We start from the raw sequence: 17,008 nt of genomic DNA, 5'->3' as shown, positions 1-17,008 counted from the left end.
GGTTGGTTTGTGAATATTAAGAGTAGATCTGAAGTATAGAGGTATAAACAGTCTATGCTGTAGTGACTATGAAAACTCCATCCAGTTGCAAAATTTGCTATGGAGCCTAACAAACAGCGGGGGCTTTCATGTTATATAGTCCGGACCTTTTTGGAGTCATTTCCAGATCCAGGCACGACATCCAGTCACAAGGTGCTGTGGGGGTATTTTTTATTTTTTATTATTATTTTTGCATTTTTGAATTTTCATTTTTTTGAATTTTCATTTTATCCCTCATTTCCTTCGTCATCGGAGTGTAACAGCCAGAGATATTTCCATTTTAGGTGCTGTGTCAGCACCCGCACGTGTCCTCAAACCACCCCTGTGATCTGGTTAAGGAAAGTGATTGGCCCTGATTCTTCCCCAGACGACCATAACTCTGGCCGCTTTTAGATAATTGTCCACTGGGCAACCAAGGTCATCTGACTGGGGCTAGTGACTAGCAAGACGTAACAGAAACTGCCTTAGCCACCAATGAGGATTTCCATTACCCCCAGGAAATGTAGGAAAACCTCTCATTTCAGGATCATCGAGTGTCCAGATCTCGTTACAATGCACAGTATAACTCACGTTATTATCCCTTGTAATCACACACCGCAATAGGGGCCATTTCTTGAGCACGTCAGGTGTCGCGCAATTCTGATCATTTGAGGCATTTGGATTACAACATAGGTATTAGGCATTAGGCATTATAGGAATGAGCTGGAAGTAGAAAATTTTAAAATACACACGATGTATTATGGAGTACAGAATACTAAGAGAAAAAGGTATTTTACTGCTCCAACAATTGCATCATTCACCGGCCCGTGTCCACTTTCTATTTCCAGAGAACAGCAATTCGTGCAACACATTTTTCATTTTCAGTGTTTTAGGTGGGAAGTACCCGTGGACGTCAAATGGTTACGTTGTACAAAGTGCTATAAAATGCAATTCTATACATAATTATACTGCACGATATATACCGATCTGAGGATCATGAATATCAATATCAGATCAGTAAAATCTCAGATCAATAAATACACTATACACCACTGAAATTTCAGGACGCAGATCGCTATGTACGATGACTCCATCGGTGAAATTTGCGGGATAATTTTTCCTTAGCGGCCCCCGTAGATCCAAGTCTAGGGCATCGGCTAGTTGCACATGGTACCTGTATTGGAGAATAATTCACTCACCGTACAACATAGGAGTACTGGGCGATGCCTAGCATGCCGATAATAGGTGTCCAAAGTTGCCCCCTTGGCTTGTCTTTCAGCTCAGTGAGCCGAGCAGTCCGAGACGGAATAGGCCAAGTACCGTTCCCCAGATGCTGAATGACGTTGAAAAAAAAAATTTTAAGAAAAAGGAAAAAAAGAAAAAAGAAAATTTTGGCGCTCATGTGCGCTGACTGGCCGAGAGATCCGAGCGGCGAATGAAACAAATCAACGCCTTCGGTGTCTGTGCGTTTCCCATTTCCCCAGATTTTCTCTTTCCCCAACATTTTGGGACCTGCCGGAGTCATGCATCTTTCGGGGCATGACCTTTCCTGAACAGTTCCCGCTTACATTGGAATATTGATGCCTCGGGAACCCCGCGTAGGTAAAACGCACCAATTCCGCTGTGACCTCACGTGGGGTTCATTAGGAAATACGTGTCTTCGTCTGGGAGTGACACGGCTGTAATATTGTCAGCCCTGGAGATTGTCAGGTACGCAAAATAACATCCCCATCTCCCAATTGGACCATGACTATGCACCTGACTTGAGATTCTTCAGGGGGATGGCATTCTATCACCCCTCACATATCAAACACAACTATATCGTATAGTCTAAATGCGCGATTAAACTAAAACCCGGCATTATCCATCTTACATATCCAATCCCAATTCATACCTAGTCCATTCCATCTTTACACTAAAAACTACCTAATACCCCCCCGCTATTCCCATTATTAGATAATAGCGCAGCACCATGACACATGATTATCATAGTCGCCGGGTCGAGACCCGGCAATCTGCTTAGCGGTTGGCGGCTCAGAGCCGGGGCTGCATTATTATTCAACCGGGAGCAGGGATTGAATTGATACGGTCCTTGACGACGTATGTAGTCATACAAGGCCTTGGAGTTCCAGCTCTAGGGGCTTGCAGCACTTCCCTGCTTATCCGGTCCTCGGGTACCGGGATTAATACTTAGGCACTTAGGCTTTGGATGTTATTATTATTGAGTAATTGCATCATCTCGCCAAACCGTTTTAGCTGACTCTGTGCTTGTCGATGTGACCTAATTCCCGTGTATCCTGCTGATCGGGTCAGCTGTGTTACGTTTGAGGTTGTCGGGGTCGGAGGCTAAGCTCGTTGGGTTGGAATTTTGGCTGGCTTGGTATTGTTATAGGTGTTGGTGTTGGGGACTCCGTATTGAGGTTGGGATTGGGATTGGTGGGAATCTTGGAGGTCAGTTGTGTTGTCAATTCATGTCTGGCATAATGAAGACAAGGTTCTGTTGTTATTGCGGTTTGATGTTTAGACCAACTCCAAATTGTATGCCTGAAACACGTTTTGCGTGACACACAGAAAACAAGACTTTTGAACCTAGTCGGTAGTCGCCTCTAAAATGCTTGTTCGAGGTTCGTGATGCGTTGGATTATCGACTCTGTGACACTACGATGATAGCACAATGGTTTCAGAAAAAGTTCATTTCGAATATCAAATGATGAATGACGTCGAGACACGACATCACCAAGTATCAGCATCCATGTCACCAGATTCCTATTGTTCTATGCCCCGCGCTTCCACCCAGCTGCAACAATCATGCCGAGGTATCTCTTGGAAAGACAAGACCCCAATGCCTCTGCGTATTTCGTCGAATGTTAAAGACATTCCAACAATCTCAAATCAATATCCCAAGCTCACGGACTTCCGAGCTGAGCATCCGACACCCAATGCGAACCACCAGCACATCGATATCCGCCGCTTTGTTTAATCCATATAAAGCCAGCAACACAGACTCCCATGGACCTCAGCTTCATCTGATTAGCTTGTTCCTTACGACGTGCCTCAGCCAAAGCCTCTTGCTGCTTGCGGAGTTTCTCCAAAATTGCTTCCTGTCTCTTGCGCTCCAACTCATGCTGCAGTCGGGCTTGTTCGTGGCGTCTTTTCGCGTCTTCGTCTGCTTTCCTTTTTGCAGCTTCCAGCTCCCGTGATGCCTTTTCCTCCTCCGCCTTCAATTTCAATGTCTTCTTATTTTGCTTCTCTTCTTCCTCTTTCAAACGCAGGTATTCTTTTTCATTGGCTTCTGCCAGAGCTTGGTCTTTCTCAAGTTGATGCCACACTTCGTCTGTGACACCAGCATCTCGCTTCGTGGTGGCAGTGCATGTGTCTGTTTTAGGCTCCATCGTGTCTGGTTCCTTGCCAGAGGCCATGTCCTTGTCGACTGAGCCTTGATTCTCCAGCTTGGTAACAGGCTTACTCAAATGTTGAGTGCGTATAGCTAGGTCCGTTACAGTTGATGGAGGGTTTTGCGGGTAGACTTCCCTGCTGGACCGCTCATTGATCATTGAGTCAAGGGCTTCAATCACCGTGTCTTTGCTTAGTACGAGCTTCTTTCCGCTGGATGACTGAAGAGATTTGCCAAAGATTGTCTTCGTGAGGGTTCCAACATCTCGTGCATTTGCCCAGCCTGCAGTTTTCGAAAGTCTGTCAAAGCGCTGCGACATTGCCTTCATAAACTCGAAGTCTGGGCTCTCCAAGCAGACCAAGTCGAATTGGGCCTGGGATTTGGTCAAGAGATCTCTTTTCTCTTTCAACAAGAGCTCGCAAATTAACTTGATGCAGTCTGCTGAGGACAGTGGGTCAAATTGAAGAGACTCTGGGAAACGACTCGTGAGCCCCGGATTTATTGACATGAGACGGTTGATGTCTGCATCATAACCGGCTAGAATAATGATCAGCTTCTGAGCAAACCTGGGTTTGGTAATGCCGTCGACAATCTCATCCATGGCCTCTTTCGCGAAATGTCCCTCAGCGAGCCGATAGGCTTCGTCAATGAACAAAACCTTTCCAAGGCCGCGTTCTAGGACTTGCTGAGTCTTCGGCCCTGTCTGGCCTACATATTGACCCACTAGGTCCGTCGCTGAAGTTTCGACCACTTCACTCGAAGCCAACATGCCCATGTCATAGTAGACCTGACCCATCTTTCTGGCTGTGCTTGTCTTTCCCGTACCTAAGGAGGGTTATATGTAAGCAATGTTTCGATGGGCAAAAGACGGGTCGAGAGGTTTGTATACCTGGAGGACCACGGAAAACAAAGTTAAATGGCAATTGCTCGCGAGGATCCAAGTCTAGTAGTCTGAGTTTCTGAACCATTTGCCGATAACCTTCCAGTTTGGCAACGATACTCTCACATCCGATGACGCCTTCAAACATCTTCGCAACGCTTTCCTTCTTATCCGCGCGATCAAAATCTTCATCGAAATCAGGAGCATCGAGAATAGAATCTGGAACAGAACCGGGGCGTTTGGTGGAAGAGAGCCGCTTTTGATACCGCATCTTGGCAGTGTTGAGTAGATTATCAATCTCGCCTGCGTTGCCAAAATGTGGACGGTTGCGAGCACGCTCGAGCATCTCCAATACCACACGCCGGCCACGATCAGTTATTCCAAATCCTTGTTCTTTCAGTTTCAGATTCAAGATCGCATCCATTTCATTTGAGGTGAAGTCTTCAAAGACAAATGCCTGCTCCATTGGAAAGCGTCGGCTGAGGCCAGGGTTGACCTTCTGGAACATCTCTTGCATAAGATCCTTGTAACCCAGAAGCAAGACGCACCTATCATCACCAGGTGTGCTCTGTACTTCTGCCACAATGGTGTCGATCACGGCAGCTCTGTATGGGTCACTCTTAGAACTTGCCCCATCAGAGGTACCTCCAGAGAACATTCCATATGCCTCGTCGATAACTAGAACCTTTCCCAATGTAGATGCGAGTATCCCTTTGGTATTCTTTTCGGACTCTCCCATCACGCTACCAACAAAATCTGACGGGTTCTTCACCACCACTGCAATTGTTAGTAAACCTTATGAACAGCGGGGGAGCTCGCATACCTTCGCCATTAGACAAAAACCCGATATCGACAAGTATCTGACCGTAGATCTTCGCGATGGAAGTTTTCCCCGTCCCTGGGTTTCCCAAGAAAACTTTGTTGAGACTGTACGCAACCAGGGGCTGCTCATCTAGCTCACGCTGGTAGTTGTAGCGCATGGTGTCCAAGATGGCCTCCACCGTATTCTTCACAGAATCCAAACCAATCATAGTCTGCAGCTTCTGCCAAGCATTGGATGATTTCAAAGCCTGCGATGGATCTAGGCCGATCATGTCTTCCTTGCTTAGGAAGAAATCATCAATCTTGCTGCCACCCTGCCGTCTTTCTAGACTGAGGCGTGCAGCTTGTCGCTCAGAAATCTTGGCCATGGCATTCTCAACGGCTCTCGCATTGGCAAAGCCCTCACGACCACGTCCGCAGCCAACTCGACGAGCTACAATGCGACAGTAAAGTCCTCCAAGGTTATCCTCGACCTTCATCTGCTTTCTGTAGGTCTTCTCAATGCATCCGACCAAAATCTGCATCAACTCCGTATCGTCGAAATCTTCAAACTTGAGCTCATGCGGGAAACGACTAAGCAGCCCTTGATTGTGCGCGAAGAACTTCTCCATCGGACGTTGATATCCCGCAAGAATGAAGACCACTTTGCCCGTGAGGTTTTCAACCTCGGCCAAGAGGAAGTCCAGAACCTGGGTACCACCGAAGCTGCTGCCGACGAGTTGGTACGCTTCATCAATGAATATGGCACCGCCGCCATCTTTCAAGAGAGTTTCGATGATCTTTTGACATCCCGAAACACCATCATTCGCAAGCCTGGAGCCGGTTGTCTCGATGAATTTGTCGCCAGGAATGATCCCCATGGATGATAGGAACTTTGCATAAAGACGGGCAACGGTTGTTTTTCCGCTACCAGGATTCCCAATCAATACAGATCCATACCGATCACTGCTCAAATCGATGTTCTGTCTGACCGCAACGTCCACTTTCGCTTTGATAGACAAGAACTTTGTTTTCACTGATTCAAGTCCGATCATGTCAATTAACTTGTCAATCTCCTGGCTTTGAGCGTTCAGGAACTTTTTTTGATAGTCCCAGTCTGCTTTAGCCGCTGATATCTTTCGTGGCGGCAATACCTGTCGACTTGTAGGCTCAACACTGCGGCTTTGAGTGACTGTAACGCCGGAATCCGAGCTTGCTTCCGTGATGGTTGAGGGTGTGCTCGCAATTGTGCCAGAGCTCAATTTCCGCTGAGGAGATGCTGGTCGCGGGGGATTCTTCAGATCCTCAATTTCCTGGCGGTGTTGTTCAAGAACCCTCGCTCGCTCCGCATCATCGAATTCATCGCGTCGCAGACGCTTGAGATGGGAAGCTTCCGCCTGAGCCTCTGCAAGCTGCTGGGCGTACTCATTCTGCTTTCTCTGTCGTTCTCGCTCCAACTCGAGATCACGTTTGCGCTTGCGCTCTTTGACCTGATCTTCTTGGATGCAGAAACGACACGAACCCTTGGCCTGGGAACAGGATAGGGATAAGCTATGGCCCCGGGGACACTTCCATTTCACCATTTTTGTGCACTTCATTTTCGAATGGTCCGCAAGCTGATGACATTTTGATGGGCATTCGTGTACTCCACAACTCAGTTTCACGCCACTATTGGGAAATAGTCAGCATCAAATTATCAGCAGAAGCGTTGTTGAACTTACCAGGGTGCAGAGCATCCTCCATCCGGGCACTCTCTATTGAAGTCCTCCACAGTTCGGAGAATGGCATTTGTCTGCGGATGTTGTTCGCATTGGACGGGCAGTCCATCGTATAGATGCCCCTCTGTTTTCAGTTGGTCAATGAATGGCTTCCAGTACTTTTGACCCTTTCGACTAGAGACGAATGTTTCCGAGTTTCCCACCAGAATGAGGACATTTCGGGCCCGAGAAAGAAGGACGTTGAGGCGCTCGGGGGCTGCCATGAATCCTATATCGCCAGTTTTGTTGCTGCGAGTGAGTGAGGCTATGACTATTTCACTCTCTTCTCCTTGGAAATTATCTATTTTCCTAAGTTAGACTTTTCCTTGCGCCTATTTTTCTCTCCCTACTTACCAATTGTAGACAGCTTGATTTGACGCTTAGAGTGGGAAGCACCAGCTTGCGACAGAAGACCAGCTTTGACAAGGTCGTGGGAATCGAGGTCATTCAGAACCGGATCGTTCTGTTTGCTTAGAGTCTGCCTCAGTAGACTCAACTGACCCAAATACGGAGTCAACACCACCAACTTGTCTGTTCCATATCCCTGCTGTCCGAGATACTTCACGATCTTGAGGACAATTTCTGCCTCGAAAGAATTCCTCCTGCTCCCTTTTGAGTTCTCATCACGTCGGTCAGAGACCTCGACAAAAATGTCTTCGGGATTTTGATGATGGAAAAATATCACTCTATCGCACAGTCCTAATGGCTGAGGGCGGCCTTTGGTCTTTTGGTCATCCTCCAGCGCAGGATAGGTGAGATTGCGTACAAGACTTGAGATCTCGGGACACATTCTATGCTGCTTGCTCAATGTCGTATGTGGAAACCCGGCATGTATGAGTCTTTCGAAAAGGGAGACGTTTAGGTCATAACCATCTCCTTTCTCTATGCTCAAGCTGTAGCTGTTGATCTTCGGTCGTAGCTGTTGATGATCTCCTATCAAGATCAAATGCTTGGTCTCTGGTGTCATTGCGGTGAGCACGTGGGATTCAAGGATCTCGCCCGCTTCTTCCAAAAGCACGATGCCAGGGGCAGCATGTCGAATGTCCTCCGAATACATTGCCGCAGCTGTAGTGGTACAACCGATGATTCGCTTTGATTTCAAAATTTCCCGGTTTCTCTCACCAAGGGTAGCGCTCAGTCGGTTTTGGCATTTGTCAAACAATGCTATGCTGACGCTCAAAGACTCCGCCTGTTCATTCAGCAGAGCTCTCTTCCAAGACCTGTCTTTCTCCTCCCGTATTTTCTTATCCAGTTTCCAGATATCGCGGTAATGAGCGGGAAGAATATTAGAATACACTCCTGCGTCTTGATTGTTGACCCATCGTGCATAAAGGTAGCTTTTGGTTGGTCTTCCACGCTTGGTGACCATAACCATGCCGCTTTTATCCTCTGGTATGGACAGAGCTTCAAAGTACTCTGGTTCTTCAAACTCCAGATAGTCCAAAATAGACCCAGCATCAGCTGTAAGCTTCTTGTAAGCTTGGAAGGAATCATCCAAAATGTCCTTTTGATCATTTCCTTCCGCTTCGAGTGCATTGATGGTGCTCCAAGTGGTGTGGTCCCTCCTGTAGGATGATTGCTGCTTAAACAATCCAAGCGGCTCAGTGCGTTGTGACGATTTGGATCCGAGTCTGACGATGGCAGAGGAATCGATACCAATGTCTAGTAAGTCTTCCAGGAACTGGTCCAACGCATGATTCGTGTAGCACATAACCAAGATTTTGTCTTTCGTATTGCCATGTAGGGCCTTTGCGAGAAGGGCGCCTATAAATGACTTGCCGGTACCTGGAGCTCATACTGTCAGTTTAATGTCCATGGCAATGGAAGTGAGAGGATAGTGAGAGGACAATGAGAGGATTCGCATGATCTTACCTGGCGGTCCTTGAATAAGACTCACTCTCTGTGTCAACCCGGCTACCAGAGAATCTAGTTGCGACGAGTCCAGAGTCACTGGCATTGAGGTTTGAAGGGTGCCCTGAATATTACATCCGTATTCTTCCTTCAGCTTGTTGACCACATTCCAAGGAACTAGACTTGAATCCTTCACCGGCTGGTCTCTTTCGTAAAGGAACAACTCTTCCGTGAGAGGCAGCTCTATCCTCTCCTGCAAGCATTTCAAAATTGGCTCATATGCAAACATTGCTGTATCAACAAGCAAGAACTCTACGTCATGGTAGAGTTTCAGATAAAGTAGAGACTTTTTGAGCGCCTCTTCGCCTGCAATACGCAGCATAACCACTGGGGGATCGGATACCAGTTCGTCGATGTCTTTTTCGATTGTAGCGAAAGCCACAATTTCTGTGTTTCTAATCAAGCAACCAAAGGCACGGTGCTTAACAAACTGAGGCGTGTTCATTAAGAAGTCCTTGCGGGCAGCTTCCGAGAGGTTCTTGAGTTTCTCAAGGCCAAATTGGGCAGTAACACCAATAGTACATGGTCGAAGGCGGCTTGAGGTTCCAGAAGTGCAGCGGACATGAGCGAGAAAGAGATTCCTTAAGTGGAAAGCCGACCGTCGGCCCTTCTTTGTGCCTTTTGCAACTTGAAAGTCATCGCGGAGCTCCGAGAGCATATCTTCCCGTAGAAGACGAAACTGATTGTCAACGTGGCCCGCAATGCGTTGGTCCCTGGACAGCTGCGCGATGTCTTCGGCATGGCGATAAAACGGTTTCTCCGTACATCCCATCTCATCGGCCGTAGGAAAGATGGCCGTCAAGCGAAAATCAGCAAAATCATTATCATGCCGACCACCTGCAGTGATCTCAGAGTGCTGGAGGATGGTTGCATGTGATTTCATCTCCAGGCGATATTTGATCTTGTGGGCCAAATTTCGTATGTCAACCGAGGGGGAAGAGAAAAGCGATCCATCGTCCAAAACAGTCTGAGCATCGGCTCTAACATCCACGCCGCAAGAGGGAGGCAATGAGAGCAACTCTGTCATCAGCCAGCATAGAGCCTGGATTGCATGATCTTCCAGTTTCCGAGTGCGGAACGCCTCCAGAAATGCGCCCCAGAGTGTACGGGGCTCCAAAATGATTAGAAGAAGCTGCTCGAGAAATTGGCCGTTACAAAGGAGCTTGACTTCGCGGTGGTTCAGGTATTGAATCAACTTGGCGGTGTACCCGTTGATGAAGACCGGGGTGAGGTTGAACCTCAGTCCATTTCGCAACGCATTTAGAGCACTTTGGCTTGAGATGATTCGCTGAACAACGATGCTGGGATCACTCTGGTCCAGGGTTGCTTCAATAAATCGCTTGAAACCGTTCAAATCTTGGACTTCTTGCTTTCCATGGACAACCTCTGCAAAATACTTGGCCAGGCGCTCCGATCGAATGTTTGCAGACATGATAGAAAATGGAATTCAAATGACAGTAGACTCAACATAGATAGTTGCAAGATCAAGGTTGGTGGAGTAAGATAGAAAATAAAATTGAGGTGTAGAAAGACTTCAGCGTCAAGAGATTAAGAGACAGTGTATGGTCTGCCTCATTGACAACAAAGCAAAGCGCAGTTACACTAAACATGCAGACCACCACGCTGTCTGCCTTGTAGGCTTGTATCTTTATGAACTAGCCGGCATATCCGCAGCAAAAACCAACAAACGCAAAAATGCGCAGGAGTAAGCCAATGCACGAAGCACAGTATGTGACGTGGCGACAGGGGGCTATACCCCGACGTCCATGGATAATACAACGACATAATACGGCGACATGAACTTGGAATACAACGACATAATACAACGCGTTAAAGTCACAGGAGCTAGCAAACGACAAGGTACTCGAGACCTTGGCCCACAAGTCTACTTCTAATTGTTCTTCTGCCTATCTACACATACATTGCTGGATTGCGTGACAACCTTCGTCGGTGCCACTTCCTAACCACGAGACTAGTCTACACTATGTTTTCGCGGGGAAGAGGAAGAGGGCGATGGAGAGGAAGAGGTGGAGCATACGCGGCCCAGATCCGTTCACCAGCACCTCCGCTAGGAGATATCATTGTCACAATCCATCATAATGAAATCGAAAGCCCGGCACCTGATCAAGATGATGACATCTCTCGAATCACAAACAGTCAATATCTGACATCCTACAACTGGCTCGGTGGGGAAAAGAGCAGGATAATCGTTCCAGGTAAGAGGATAATGTCTCATGAGAAGGATATATACGTTGACTAACACATTTCTATCAGGTGAACCACCGAAGTGGACGCCTTTGTCTGATCCTCCCACGCTTCCACAAGACAGGGGTGATTATTATCGCGATCGAAATGCCGCGCGATATCCCACCCATCCCCTGGAGCCAATGGTGCAAGCAGTTCTGACAGACAAGCCCGAATTCCCGGTGACCAGTGTGGACATCATTGCATGCCACAGTACGATGGGAAACCTGCTACGTTTTGCATTTGAACAGGATAAGCCCTTCAGGATGCTTGTTGAGGTACTCGGCAAGACGGTCTTCTTTATCAGAAGGGAAAACTCACCCACCGACATGATTCCCGGTGTCCGTGGGTATGGACATACTTTCCCGGAAGCATACACCACGTGGAGTGCAAATGTGGGCGGATCCCAGTCTCATCAACGGGTGATGGAGTATGAGTTTGCTGGCATGCAGTGCTTGGTGCGTTTTGAAGCGGATGGCTTTTTGCCCGACCTGGTCCCGAATCCGGATACCGAGGAAACCGAAGAAGATCCTGTTATCCCAGAGGATAGTATCGACCCAGAGGAAGCTTTGTCGTCCATCGAAGAAGCAACAATCTCAGTTGTGACCTCGGCCACTACTGAAACGGCACCGAAGCAGCTCGAAATCGCAAAGCAAGGCCAGCGTATCCCACAGTGTGCAGTCTTTGACCTAAAGACTCGGTCTCGCAGCAAAAGGAGTGTTAATGTTCTTGATGGAGAATTGCCCCGGTTGTGGGTCTCGCAGACTCCCAACTTCATTCTCGCCCATCATACAGCTGGTCGATTCAAGCATATTCAGGTTCAGGACGTGCGCGATGATGTGAAGCAGTGGGAGGAGACCCAGCAACCGGCTTTGGGCAAGTTTGCCAGCCTACTCCAAATGATCGTAGCATTCGCTCGGAGCGTAGAAAACGGAAAGCTTGAGATTGAGCATGAGGAGGGTGAGCAGGTTTTGAACCTGAGAGAACAAGGTGGAGTTGTCAATGGCGTCTTGTCCCCGGCTGTCGCAAGCAAGTGGGATATGTAAACCGGCTCTCATGAGGACGGCGGCTTAAGCTACTATGCTTGGTATGAGGATTGATCTGGGATGTAAATCAATTCAACACAAATCCAATGGTTTTCACTTATGACAACTGACTCCGAAGCTCTATGTCAGTATGACCAAGACTCGCAATTATGGCATCGAGGATGGCCCTAGAAAGTAGAAGTGTCATACATTGACTGTGCATGATGCTATTTAATAGTGTAACGTAGACACGGTCCTAGATTTGGGGGTTTACTATGATGCCCAGAGTAGCAGAGTGTCCGATGTATATGTGTACTTAGGTAGTAATGAGTGAATGAATATCTCACGTATACTTTTGGCTGAAAGGAGTGTGTGCCTCGATTTCGGGTGCTAGTTCGAGTTAGCGGGACAATGTATACTAGGAAGTTAAAATTGAAATCAGTACAAGCATTCACCCCCTTAGCGAGAGGGATGCTGTCTTTGTCCACCCGTGCACGGGTTATACAGAGCCGATACGATAAGACACTATTCTGCCACACCCGACCGCCTACTCAACCCTCGCCATCGACCTCCGAAACCACTCGCCGGTCCTGCTACTTCAATTTCTCTCCTATCTGCATCACCAAGGCTTTACTTCCGAGATTCAACCTGAGGCCACGATATTGCAAACCAGGGAAGACGTTGCTAGCCAAGAACCCCGCCTCCTGAACGAAACGCATCCCGAAAGGGAATTTTCCTCTTTCGCGCGACGACAGCAAGGTACTTGCTGCAGAAACCGGCAAGATGCCCAAATATAAGTACCCTCTAGTTTATATCTTTGCAACTGGAAACTAATATCCTATGCACTCTTCTGTAGGTTTTGCCTCAAATCCAGGTCTAGACAGACCAAGCGTGTCATAGCCTGTTCCGGGCACATTGCGACACGATGCTATGCGCCTGACTACGGCCTCTTTAGCCCACATCCATCGACATATTACTAACTCCTCGCTTCAACTTATAGGTGACTACTGTGATGTCTATCTGACGCACGACTCGATGAGCGTGCGCAAGGCGCATAACTCCGGTCGAAACCACCTGAGAAACGTGGTGGACTACTACCAACGTACGTCTGACCGATGGCGCAGCAAGACCCAACAGCTGAATGATAGCTAACCATGTGAATCCCGTACAGAGATTGGCCAAGAAAAGGCACAGTCCGTCATCGACTCCATTACCTCCTCCTACGCCGCAGAGGGCCAACAAGCCCCCAACATGATGCCCCCCGGCGCTTTCCCGCCTCCTTTCGGATTCCCGGGTATGATGTTCCTCCCATGATCTCCAAAAATTCAACCAAGAACCAAGCTAACACAACTAGGATTAGCAGGCATGCCCCCTCCCCCCTTCGGAATCCCTCCACCCGGCGCCCCCGGTGCCCCAGGCATGCTACCTCGTATGTCCCACCCACTTCCACTTCCAATCCCACCCTCCATCCCCGCGAACCAGAGACAAGGATCCCCAACCTACGCGAGACCATATCAAGCTAACCAATATCCCTTCCACCCAACAGCCCCAGGAGCCCACGGCCTCCCCTTCCCACCGCCATTCCCTAACGCAACCGGAACCCCGCCAACAGGCGGCTTCCCCCCGCCCCTCCCCAACATGCCCCAGGGCGCAAACCTGCCGATTCCGCCCCCAGGTGGCTTCCCCAACTTCCCCATCCCTCCTCCAGGCGCTGCGGGCTTCCCGCCTATGCCTGGTCAGCCCGGTATGGGGCCTGGTGGTCCGTCGCCCATTCCTACTGGCCCCCGTGGCTTGGAGGGGTATCCTCCTCCCCCTGGAGGTGGGCCTCCCGGTGGGATGGATCAACGGTGGTGATCATGATCATGATCTTGGGGTTGGTTCATATATGGTTTGTTTCTGATACTTTCTGATACCTTTTTTCTCTGCGGGGATGTGTAGTGCTGTCGGCATGGCATGGCATCTCTCATGGATCTTTTTGCTCTTTACTGTTAGTGTAAAATAGCGGTTTCTTTTTTTCATGTCTCTTTACTTTTCGTACGTTGTGTTTCGTACAAGATGGTCTCTTGGGGTTCTGGTCGGTTTCGACAGGCTGTTTCATGGAATTGAATTCTTTACGAGAGATCCATTGCCTCGACATCGACATACTTGTAGAATCGCTTTCATATTTACACTAAGATTACCTCCAGAATACTGGTGTATAGGGCGAGAAATGCTGCCCAGGTGAAAACCGGAGAAATTTGAAATATATTTCATCGGCAGCAGACATACTGCAAAGCTAACAAAAAGAAAAAAGAACCCCCAAGGCCAATCACCATATCCAGAATGCCTCAAAAACGCCGAGCAGAAGTAAAAACAAGGGAAATACACGGCAAAAGGATTTAGACCAGGGAGAGAAAAAGGAGAAAAGAAGAAGTGAGGAGAAGAAGTAAAGGGAAAGGAAGGGATAGATGACAAAAGCTCACACCATTAAGCAATGGAGTGAATTAAGAAAAGAAGTTTATCTGAGGCGACAAGGATGCTGCAGACTTGTGCAGAAGCAAAAAAGAAAAGAAACCCGAACCCAGAGGAATGGCGAATGGAAAAATCATAGACCATCGGTATCCCGCGCTAAAACAAAATCACATATCTTCATCTCGGAAGCGACAAAATAAGACACCACTGGCATTTTTTTAATGGTCATAGCCAGCGCCCCGTTGCCAAGGACTGGGACTGTTCTGCGCTCGATAGGTTGTCGACAAAGCAGATTGGCCAACAGGAGAGGTGTTATCAAAGCTCCTTGGGGCGGGTGAAGGGGCCCGACCGTAATGGTCGTATCCGGGGGGAGGGTTGTGATGACCTGACACGTTACTGGGGAACAGTGGCACAGATGGGTCAACGGGTGACCGAGGCGCTTGGGCGGCAGAGCCGTGCGGTGGGTAGGTTGATTCCATTTGGCGGCCGACGGTAGCACCGTTTCCACTGGAGATAGAAGCGGTATCATCGTCGAATGGGTTGTTGTTGTGATATTGCCCAGGCTTGGTATCACCACGCGCTGTAGCACCCAACGCATCCAATTCGGTAGTCAGCTGGGTTTGGGACTTGATGAACGAGCCACGATCGTCGCGCATGGGCTGGTAACGAGTATCGGGGTTCTTGGACACAACGGCATAAACAGAGGCGATGAGAACCAGGATCAAGAGGACCAAAGAAAATACGGCATTGTAAACGAAGAAGACAACACCCATGACACCGATCATCATTCCGGGGGGGTCGAACACATCTGAGAAAACGAGCAGGAAGATGGAGTTGAGGAAATTAATCACAGCAATAGAGATGTTGAAGACGTTAGTCTTCTTATCCATCCAAGGACGGAGAACGCAAACAGCAACCAGCATGGCTAGCTCAAGAATCACCAAAGCGACTGTTTGAACGACCGGTGCAGGCTGGCTCAGACCGATGAACATACCCTTGATCAAGGTGTAGACGAGGAACGGAACGACGAAGTAGTATGCCGTCGCTCGGTACTGCACGTACAAAAAGCCCCACTTGTTCAGACAGGACGGATCAGAGTAAAGAATGTATGCCGGGTTCTTGTGCATGGTCACTGAACGCTTTGCCAGCCGAATGACCTTCTGAGAGGCCCACCCAAGAGAGACGAGCATAGAAAGGAGCATAACCGCTGCCAAAACAACCTCGGCCGGCGAGTCGCGCTGAGTGAACTCCCAGAGGCAAAGAACGGTCATCTGGGGGAAACCGATGAGAGTCAGTCGAAACAAGATACCACGCAGAACTATCTTCCATCCATTGCGGAAGTCCTGGAACCGTTCGCTCTTCATTTTGCCATGTTTGACAAGCAGCTCAGTAACTCCCTTGAAGGCTGCGACGATGATGACGACAATGCAGGTGAAGACCGAAAAGAAAATTAGGCCAGTGAGGAAGATGTTGGTATCCTCCATGTTCGCACGGAACCCAACACGATCAATTCCTCGAATGACAAGAAGTTTCTGGCTTTTCTGGTCGGCTCTCTTGACCATACCAGTTGCCCGCTTAACTATCATTGGTCCCGTGGCCCTTTTCAAGAGGTTCATTGCTGGGTCAGCGAAGTCACGCTTGCGGCGCTTGAGGACTTCCACGGAAGTATCCCCAAGTTGTGACAGGATTGTCGACGGAGTTCCACCGGTTGACCGCTGATACCAGGTAGCAATCTTCTGGATGAATCCCACGGGGATGATACCCATGCTCCATTGGAAATTCTGGGTCCAAGCTTCCACAATCGGGGGCATATGAACGGAGGTCATGCCAATAATCGCTTGCGACTGCATGAATCCGAAAAGAGAGAGCGCATTTGCCGCGACGTGAGCCGCGGTGTTGGAATGGCCTAGTCCGGAGGTAATGGCAGATGCTGCGAGACCTAGTCCGGAGATGACCGCAGTTGTCCATGAGACTCCAGCTTGATTAACGGTCTTGCCGTTGGAAAGCGAGGCCTCGACACAAGCAATCTTTTCATTAGTGTCGGCTGTCTTGATGACAATCCGCACATTTGCGTCAAGATCAGGCACAGTGTACGCAATACCAGGAACCTTGTCTGAAGTGCCCGCTGGCAGGTCGAGAGAAAGCGGTCCCAAATCCATGGGTCCAGCGGACATGGGACACATACCCATGCCAGCAATCGAACAAGGATTGAGGGTGTTCTTGTATGCCTCGTAGCCATACGCGGTAAGGGTCATCTCCGCAACAACCTTACCCTCGATGTATGAGACGCCATCGAAGCCAACCATAAGAGTGTTGTTTCCCGGGTAGAAGGCGACGCTGAAATATGTTGCCGTGAAGTTGCTACTTTCCATGCACACGCTGAGTGCATTGGATTCAAGGAGCTGAACGGCGGAGGCTAGCGGCGCCAGAAAGGCGACGAAGCAGGTGAGAAGCGATATTAACCGCATTTTGGTGTATATTCGATATCAGGAAGAGGTTGCGAAGCACTGGATAGGTTTCCAGTGGT

The 17,008-nt window shown here is 48.7% G+C and overlaps 4 protein-coding genes across 4 annotated transcripts; 2 read left to right on the top strand and 2 right to left on the bottom strand.

Annotated features, from left to right (window-relative positions):
- Positions 1-2,924: 2,924 nt before the first annotated feature.
- Positions 2,925-10,193, bottom strand: GbpA (the record flags this gene model as incomplete). Its single annotated transcript, XM_057273112.1, has 6 exons — positions 2,925-4,237; positions 4,302-5,069; positions 5,116-6,761; positions 6,815-7,151; positions 7,205-8,635; positions 8,723-10,193. The coding sequence occupies 6 exons, from the start codon at positions 10,191-10,193 to the stop codon at positions 2,925-2,927; spliced, it is 6,966 nt and encodes a 2,321-aa protein (XP_057141291.1).
- A 955-nt stretch (positions 10,194-11,148) lies between these two features.
- N7471_000390 (uncharacterized protein) lies at positions 11,149-12,051 on the top strand (the record flags this gene model as incomplete). The annotated part of the gene is made up of 1 exon (XM_057273111.1): positions 11,149-12,051. One exon carries the CDS (start codon positions 11,149-11,151, stop codon positions 12,049-12,051), a length of 903 nt encoding a protein of 300 aa, XP_057141290.1.
- A 909-nt stretch (positions 12,052-12,960) lies between these two features.
- On the top strand, positions 12,961-13,884 carry N7471_000389 (putative U1 snRNP complex component Yhc1; the record flags this gene model as incomplete). The annotated part of the gene is made up of 3 exons (XM_057273110.1): positions 12,961-13,132; positions 13,202-13,324; positions 13,391-13,884. The coding sequence occupies 3 exons, from the start codon at positions 12,961-12,963 to the stop codon at positions 13,882-13,884; spliced, it is 789 nt and encodes a 262-aa protein (XP_057141289.1).
- An 815-nt stretch (positions 13,885-14,699) lies between these two features.
- N7471_000388 (transient receptor potential ion channel family protein) lies at positions 14,700-16,949 on the bottom strand (the record flags this gene model as incomplete). The annotated part of the gene is made up of 1 exon (XM_057273109.1): positions 14,700-16,949. The coding sequence occupies one exon, from the start codon at positions 16,947-16,949 to the stop codon at positions 14,700-14,702; it is 2,250 nt and encodes a 749-aa protein (XP_057141288.1).
- Positions 16,950-17,008: the final 59 nt, after the last annotated feature.

The sequence above is a fragment of the Penicillium samsonianum genome (assembly GCF_028829775.1).
Source record: "Penicillium samsonianum strain IBT 33392 chromosome Unknown utg000001l_segment0_segment0, whole genome shotgun sequence".
In the NCBI taxonomy this organism is placed as follows: domain Eukaryota; kingdom Fungi; phylum Ascomycota; class Eurotiomycetes; order Eurotiales; family Aspergillaceae; genus Penicillium; species Penicillium samsonianum.
This window is presented reverse-complemented; position numbering and strand designations above follow the sequence as displayed.